The 9,320-nt window shown below is 32.6% G+C and overlaps 1 protein-coding gene across 1 annotated transcript; it reads right to left on the bottom strand.

Annotated features, from left to right (window-relative positions):
• Positions 1-7,348: 7,348 nt before the first annotated feature.
• On the bottom strand, positions 7,349-9,073 carry LOC107852722. The gene has a single exon (XM_016697759.2). It carries the CDS (start codon positions 8,773-8,775, stop codon positions 7,564-7,566), a length of 1,212 nt encoding a protein of 403 aa, XP_016553245.2. The 5' UTR covers positions 8,776-9,073; the 3' UTR covers positions 7,349-7,563.
• Between the last annotated feature and the right edge of the window lie 247 nt (positions 9,074-9,320).

The raw sequence follows: 9,320 nt of genomic DNA, 5'->3' as shown, positions 1-9,320 counted from the left end.
TTGTTTGTATTTGATGTTTCCCATGATATTCTACAAAAAATGGAACTTAATAGTGTTCATCAATCACATAAAAGAAAACGTATTTCGGAATTGAGTGAAACATACTTATGGCACATACGTCTAGGTCATATTAACTTAAATAGGATCTCACGGTTGGTTTTTGATAGACCTTTAAGTTCATTGAAAGTAGAGGCACTTCCAACTTATGAATCCTATTTAGAAGGTACAATGACCAAGAGACATTTTCCTTCCAAAGAAAATAGAGCCGGTAATAAGTTAGAATTAATTCATACTGATTTGTGTGGTCCAATGAATATACAAGCAAGAGGTGGTTTTGGGTATTTTGTGAATTTCACAGATGATTACTCTAAATATGGATACATTTATTTATTGCGCCATAAATCTGAATACTTTAAAAAATTCAAAGAATTTAAGATGGAAATGGTAAAACGACATAACAAATATATCCATACATTACGATCTGATTATGGTGGTGAATACCTTTCTGCAGAATTCATTAAATACTTATCGGAATCATGAATTACATCTCAATATTCTGTCCTGGGAACCACAACAAAATGGTATGGTAGAACGCCAAATAGAACTCTTATGGAAATGGTTAGATCAACGTTAAGTTATTCAGATTTGTCCTTTTCTTTTTGGGGTTATGCATTAGAAACTGCAAATTATATTCTGAACTTGATTCCTTCAAAATCAGTACCTTTAACCCCATCTGAATTGTAGAGTGGGCGCAAGCCTAGCCTACGGCAGATTCGAGTTTGGGGTTGTCCAACACATGTGCTAAAAGGAAAAACTGATAAGTTGGAATCTAGGACAGAAGTGTGCGCTTTTATTAGATATCCAAAAGGAACAAAAGGGGGTTTATTTTATTGTCCTAAGGAACAGAAGGTAATTGTTTCGACAAATACCAGATTTCTTGAAGAGGATTATTTAATGAACCATATTCCTAGAAGTAATATTGTTTTACAGGAATTGAACAATAACAGGAATTGAACAATAGAATAAAGAATAATGAAACACAAGAACAAATTTAAAAAACTATTATTGGCATACCATTGCATCCACGTAGTGGGAGAAATGTCAATAGGCAAGAGGTTGCACAAGAACAAATACTTGACATTACACTACCTCAAAGTAGTGAGAGTAACGTCGAGTAGCCTGCATTTATCGAGGAAAACGTTCAGGATAATGTCGAGGAACCTGTCATAATACAGGAAGACATTGAGGGTGTTCAAAATTTAGTTCCAAATGTAGCAGATCCTGTAGTGACTAGTCGTCGTAGCGGCAGAATTATTACTTTTATGTTCTCTTCTTATTTTATTATCGTTTCAATTACTCATTTTCTTGCATTCACTATCATCATCCTTTCTGACTTTCTTTTTTCCTTTTAGTTAATAATTTTAATTTGAATTATAGTAACAATTGACATTTAATTCTTCCTTTTTAATAATTTTTCATATTTTCTTTTTCAGTTGAAAATTTCAAATCAAAAAATAAGATGAAACAAACATATTGTTGTCGTCGAATAAAGTAATCGAAAAAATTAAGATTTATCTTATTTTTTTAAAATTTATTTAATAATAAAATTTGCTTAAAGTGAAGGGAGAGGAAAGAGGGGCAATAAACTTAAATATAATAATAATAATAATAATAATAATAATAATAATAATAATAATAATAATATATTATTATTATTATTATTATTTATTCTCTAATCTTTGAATGAATATGTAAGATTTGCATAGTTTAATTAAACTTGAAAATAATATTTTTTTTCGGCGTAGTTGATTTCTTCCCTTAAGTGAAGGCCCCAAAAAAGTAACTAATCAAATACTATGTTTAGAAGCTTATTTCAAAATCTTATTAATGGAGCTTTTGTCTCAGCTTAATAGTTGTGTTCTGTTATGAAAAGGAAAGTGAATAAATAGAATCAAACAGTGATGAGAATGAAAATTCGTGAGGTTACATATTTCGTGATTTGCACTCTGAAATAATAACGACTTTGAAGGCAAATGTTATGCAATGTTTTTGTCTCACTGATTTTTCTTCAAGGTATCTTTTTTTGTATACGTTTAATGTAAATTAATAATTTTTTTGCAGTAAACTTTTAAAGAGTTCAATCATGTAACTTAGGTAACTTGAAATTAATTTTAAGTGGTGAAAATATAATTTTTTATTTTTTTTTAGGTTTATACATGAAATTTGAGTCATTTTTATTACTTTATTATTGGTTAATAATGGTTAAGAGTTTTGTGCTTTGTACGCGATCAAAATCTCATTAAAAAAATATAACATTTATTGTAAAGTTAAATTAATTTTTAATAACTTTTTGTGTAATGTTTTATTAATTAACACGAGACACACGTACAAAGCACGTACATTAAATTAATATTAAAAGTTTGAAGGACCTTAAAAATGTTGTTTGAAAATTTTGCCCTTCATTAAAAGTCTTTACTTTAGACAAAATCATCTTTTCACTATTTTTTTCTAATAGAAAAAATGTTCTGTTTCCATCCTTAACTATACACGAAATTGCTGAGACTCACCTGAACTTTAGTAGGGTCGTATTACCCACTGGACTAATTAAAATCGTATTTTTGGCAACCTTAGTGCCTACATGACACATACGACCTGTGCCTACGTGGACCTTCAATGTGTTGATTCACTGATGTGCCACGTATGCACTAAGGTTGCCAAAAATATGATTTTAATTAGTCCAGGGGGTAATAGGACCTTCCTAAAGTTCAGGTGTGTCTCAGCAATTTCGTATATAGTTCAGGAGGGAAACAAAACATTTACTCTTTCTGATATTTAAAAGTTGAAAATTAATTAAATATATTTATGATAAAACTTTTCCTTATTAGAAGTCATTAGAATTAACAAGAACTAATACTTTTTCATTAGTTTAAGAATTCTAAATTAACTAAATTTGATTTTAAGAAGTTCAGAAAAATCTTAAAAAAATAAAATAAAAACGTTAGAATAAGAAAAATTTAAGAGGTACCAAATTTTTAAAAGTTTTAAGTACGTATCAAGAATATAATCAATGATATTATAAACACTCAACTTTAAAAAAAGAAATTTTAAACATAGAAAAAAATAAAGGAAAAGGACACACTATAACATTTTTTAAAAATACACAGCCCAAACCAACATGGTTTGTGGTGCAGTTGATTGGGCTGCTCCACCCTTAACTAGAGGTCAAGGGTTCGACCCTAGGTATGGAGAAAACTCTGTTGGGAGCGCTGCCACCTTAATGGACCCTGCAACGCACCATTCAGATTAGTCGGGGGTTCAATGCGAGCACCGAACATAGGATGGGAAATCAAAAATTAAAATAAATAGCCCAGGTTTGATATCTTTCCAAAAAGTGGCCAGTCAGGTATACTATTTCCACTTTATAGTCATTTCCTAATTTGAGTCATTTTTGCCCACATAGTTCAGATACAGGCCATATACAATACTGATACAGTCCATATATAATACTGATACAGTTTTAAACTTGGGTTATTCGGCCCTTTTAAAAATATTTCAGTTTTTTCTCTCTATAAATTTTTTAACTAAAAAAATATTCTGCTTTTTTAATTGTTTAGAAATAATAATTAAATATAACTATATAAAAATGATATAATTATTATATAGAATATGTATCTATATAAGATATATGTATCAAATATGTACATGTATAAAATATATATAAAAAATATATAAAGTGTATAAAAATTATATAATTGTTGTATAAAATGTGTAAAAAAAATGTACAATTATTGTATAAATTGTGTATCAAAACTGTATATTTTTCGTATGAAATATTTATATGTATAAGATATGTATAGAAACTGTATAAAAGATGTGTAGAAACGGTATAGAACAAGCCAGCAAATTGAAATGACTAGAAAGTAAAATTTAAATTTCATGGCCATTTTTGTGGAAATAGTTTAATTTGAAATGTCATTTCTGTCCTTTTCCCAAAAAATAATTGTACCACAAATATAATTTAAATTAATACGTACTATAGCAGCAAGAGAAAGAGGTACTACATGACAAACGCAAAAGTGATGATCCATCAACCACTTGAAATTTTTGGTAGCAAAAATATATATATGTACTTACAATAAATTATATGTTTATATTTATATTATTATATTAAAATGTGAAGAATTTTTGAAAAGTGATTTAAACTTTTTACACTTCATTAAAAAATTTCCTCAATAGATAAAATCATTTAATTCTAAATAATTAAAAGTCATACATGCGATAATTCTAAATAATTAAAAGTCATACATGCGAGGCGCTCGCATGCCCAATTAAACTTAGTATATAGAAAAAAGGCATAGTAGCGAACATTTTGTCCAAAAAATAGTATCCATCAAAAATCATTTCTTTCGCACTAAACGTTCGCGTTAACATAGTACTAATAGTCAGAGTACATGTAATAATAGACAACTGCAAAAGTGACATGCACTCTTGAGAAAAATGAAATCCACCAACTGTAGAAGTGTTAATAATTCTCAATACTGAGAATAATTGGGCCCCATTTGACCCTAAAAATAATAATTTTTTGGATTTGAAATTAGGGTTGAAGTTGGTGTTGTGTTTAGCCATGAATATAAATTAGAGTTGTTTTTGAAATTTTGTGAGAGAAATAAGAGTGAAAAAAGGTAAAAATAAATTTTACTTGTTTTCACTTTTCAAAAATAATTTTCACTAAAGTAAAATAATTCTTATGGTCAAACACCATTGTTTTCATTAAAGTAATTTTTCGAAAAAATTTGAAAAAACTTGCATGGCCAAACGCCTACTTAGATACATAATTAAATAAAAGGAGCAAAATTTCTTGGATAAATCGGAATCAACAAAGGAGAAAGTCTATCCCCTGTGGCCCGAATCTTGCCTAGACTCCGCACATAGCCGAGAAGCTTCGTGCGCCACCAAGCTGCCCTTTAACTACAGGAGAAAGTCTACGAAATTTCTCCGATAAGACTGTTTTAGTAGCACCATGAAATAACAACAATAAATGGCCACAACAAATTGAAACAAACTAAACCTCAAAAGGTCTGCGCTAGTGTTAAACTGTTAACTAACGGAAACAGAGCAAAAGAGACATACCTAAATGAATATTGAACATATTAAAATTCACATAATGTGGGATAAGGTTACGTACAATAAATTCTTGTGGTTCAGCCCTTTTCTGAACCATGCACATATCAGGAGCCTTAATGCACCAAACGGCCCTTATATTAAAATTCATCATACAAAGTGAAATAACATAATCCGTATATGAATACCACCAGAGACCGATTATTATTTTCATAGGGTTGGTTAAGCAAATACATCAACTATAAAAAAGATAAGTGGAAGGAAAAAATGTTTAGTCTTAGGACCTTGAAAGTATATGCAACAACATCAGCAGCAACATACCTAGTATAATCCCACAAAGTAGTGTCGGAGGAGGGGTAGCGCGTACCCAAACTTTACCCTACCTCAAAGGTAGAGAAACTATGTCCGATAGACCCTCAACTCAATCTTGAAAGTATATTAACATAGCAAAATCAGAAGACCTCGCTTTTCTTAGCATGGTGCAGACTACTATTATAAGACATGATTTGAAAAGTTATCCCACTGAAGCCTACAATTCAAGGACCAACATGATAGTAATGTAATAAAGCCAAACGGAAAGACCTAACACCTAGTTACCTTATTTCATTTTGAGTTTCGGTAGTTGTTGCGTTAGCCCTTAATTCAGGGAAGAGGAAATTGAAAGAACCAAAATAAAATTGTTAGATTAGTGAAACTATACCTTCTCAGAATCCCATTTCAAAAAGTCAGGTTGAAGGAAAATGGATTCCCTTGCTTGGGCAATAAATAGTCGATGATTCTCATCTTGAAAAAAGAGTTTCAAGCTACGACACCTCTTATAACTAACCAACAAGACAGGGTAAAAGAACAGCGGCCAAAGAAACAGATTCCACAGCCGCGGTTCTTCCTCCATCAAAAAGCTCTGAGCCTGCTATGTAGCTAGGCTACGAGATTGATTCTCTGGTGATAGATAGAGGGGATAGAGGATCACACTTACAAGCAGCCTTTCCCATCATCTTTCGCAGACCCTGGCTCTATCAAGTCTATATTCTATTCGGCTTACTGTTTCATCCCCAGGGTAAGGAGAAAATAGACAGTGCTGGGGAATGGGGAATAGCTTCAAGAGGGACTTCACTGAGTAAAAAGATGAGGGTAAGAGTCACTCCAACTAAGTAATTGAGTAGGTGAAGAGTATCTTTCAAGTGAGATCCTTTACCACTCCTAACTAAATGAAAGGAAGTGTGAGAGAGAGTGGAGGCCAGGTGGAGGGGCGGGGAGGGGTGAAGAGAGGTAAAAGATAAATGACATTCCAGAATATCTCGTTCAAGTAAATTTTGGGACCACCTATATTAAACCAAAAAAAACCAACACAGCACTTGAAGAGACAACAAAATAGCAAGAAAGAACATATACTAAGAAACAAAACTATGAGAATTTTAATAATAACAGCAAATCATACTAACCACCAAAAAGACTGTTTTGAAATAATATGATTGAATTTCTAACTAAAACTCAGAAAATTGACCTAAACTTCAAATAACTATGCTCAACGAGGGTACACTTCACACATTCTAATTTCAATATTTAAAGCATTCTTGACATCCTCTCAAATTGTTCCGACATTAGATAGCAACAAAATTAAGTGAAAAGAAGATACGATAATTTAGAAGCCAAAGAAAAGGGACCTGCAAAGTCATGAATTCTCTGAGGATTTTCTTGAGAGCAGAAAATCTCCCATGCTTGAAGACTTTTGAGTGTCTGTGCTTCCAAGCAATGATGTTGCCAATGAAGAAAAGAGTGATTTGAAGAAGGGACAGTTGTCTCTTTTCTCGTGGACTTTAAAGCAACGTTTGGACTCTCTAGTATAAGACCGAACTTGTTTCTTAAAGTGCTCCAATTGTATATATACAGAGTAAACATTCACCCAGAGCATAAACAAGCAAATATAAATGTTTCAAGAAAAAAATCCTTATTTGAGTTAAAATGTACACTACTAAAGAAAATCCACATAGAGAAAGACAACTCTCTCAAGTCTTCTGCCATGTTATAAAGGCAGAACCTATCAAACATATTGGAATATTAAAACCTAAGTCCTCAGAATCTAATACAGGAGATATTGTCTCTGTCAAGCTATTGAAGAATCGCTAACCATGGAAACAAGCAAATACAGAAATGTTGCACCATGGAGGATACAAGTGTCTTGATCATGTAAACCACAAGTTTAATAAAGAAGAAATCACGACAAACGAAGAACAACAAAAGGAAACTACATTTGAAACAATAGAACAAACTATTTCTTTTGAAGGCCAAGTTTATGTCTTCCCTGCTGTTACTCCTGAAAAAGTTTGAATTTTCATGATTTTTTTACTACAAATTCTCGGAAAAGCCAATTAAGGTGTTCCTATTCTCATTCTCTTTTCTGCATTACACAAGAAAACATTATGCAACTCACAACAACTTGCACTAATAAACATAAGGAATAAGTTTGTATCTAACTTTACTTGCGTACTCCATATATCTCTCACCAAAGTTCTCTACCATCAAACATTCCTCTAACTTAGCTTTATTCCCATAGTACACGGAGCAAACGACAGCAATGAAGAGAGCACTCAAAGGCGCCCTAAGAGCAATACAATAAGCAACAAACAAGAGCATGGTTGAAGCATAAATAGGATGACGAACAAACCGATACGGACCAAACTGTACGACAGCAGTAGGCACCACCACCTTCTCCGAATACTTCGCCAAATACAACGAAGAATGATACTGCATAAACACTGCCATCACAATCAAACCCCAAATGCCCAAATTGCTCCATCCACCAGGTACAAGATGCAATTCCGGACCTTCAAATGCTGCAACCCAATGACCAACCATAACTCCAACACAAAACAACAACTTCTTCCATTTAGGCAAACTAACATCCCATCTCGGGTCATGCTCTCTCGGTTTGTAATCACCATACATTCGTTTACGTATACTCACATTCAAGAAAAAGAAATAATGATACACCAAAAAGAACACAACAGGCCAACCTTCAAGAAAACCATTGAAATGTGCAGGTGGTACTAACGTAAGCCAAGTGAATGCTGAACTAACAATCACAAACTGCTCAACCACATTTGCCTCCCCACGTAAATGCTTGTTTAAGCAATAAAAACTGTAAGTTGCGAAACTTAGAGCCACCATCCATGGCCAATATAACCATGTCATACTAAAATACATCCAAAAGAACGGATTCACTAGCACATTCAGCATCCATTTGGATGCAATTGCAGCAATGGAAAACATCAAACCCCATTTTAAAACTTTAAATGGAGTCAACTGAGACAAACCCATTTTCACTGAATCCAAAGAAAACCCCTTTAGGCTTTCGAACACCACTGTTTCTGGTGCATCTGAATATGAAGACGAACATTGGACAGGCATTAATGATGACCGAAACCCACTAAGATATTGCCGTGAAGGCGAAGAATTGACATTGCTGAAGGGAATTGAGGACTCAGGCAAGAGGGATTTGGGTAATTCAAGATGTATTCGGGGTTGTTGTGAATTGCACACCAACTGTTTGTGAAAATGTCTGTGAGAAAAAAATTTGTGTTTTGATACATTGCAGCAGGAGAATGAAGATGAAGGTAGCTTCGAGTATACCAGAACTGGCGATGTTGCTGCCATTGATATTAATAGCAGAGATTTCGATTGAAGAACTAAAAACTCGGTTCAAAATTTTCTTTCTCTGTTCAATTTACAGATAAAGGCACTAAATTAGCCATTTTGATTTTTAGAACAACTTGGAAAAAATTGAACTTAATTTTATCAACTTGCTATTCTTGTATTTTTATCGGCAGGGCTTAAAAAAGAGGTTGCCGAACCGAGATATTTTTTTTTTGTTTAGGTGAGGGTTTTTTTGAACAAGAACAGATTTGCCCCTGATTCCAACGGAGCCGGGTTCATAATTTGGGCTAACCATGTTCTCCAATCGGGAAAAGACACCGTGTGATCATTTTAAAAAGAGTAAAATTCAGAAATAGCATACTTAAGGTTCTAATTATAAATTTTATAGCAACATTTTCATAATTACATTTTGTAGCAACTTGTATTATGTATTTTTAAAAATTGACCTCCCTTAAATAACTGAATTTGGTTGAGATAAATATGGTATAATTACCAATTAATTAAATTTGTAGATTCTTTTTCCATTAAAACAATTTCAATAACGT

This window comes from Capsicum annuum, chromosome 7 (assembly GCF_002878395.1).
Source record: "Capsicum annuum cultivar UCD-10X-F1 chromosome 7, UCD10Xv1.1, whole genome shotgun sequence".
NCBI classification, from domain to species: domain Eukaryota; kingdom Viridiplantae; phylum Streptophyta; class Magnoliopsida; order Solanales; family Solanaceae; genus Capsicum; species Capsicum annuum.
This window is presented reverse-complemented; position numbering and strand designations above follow the sequence as displayed.

Coding starts and splice junctions, on each gene's coding strand:
- LOC107852722 (XM_016697759.2), bottom strand. CDS start 8,775: ATGGCAGCAACATCGCCAGTTCTGGTATACTCGAAGCTACCTTCATCT.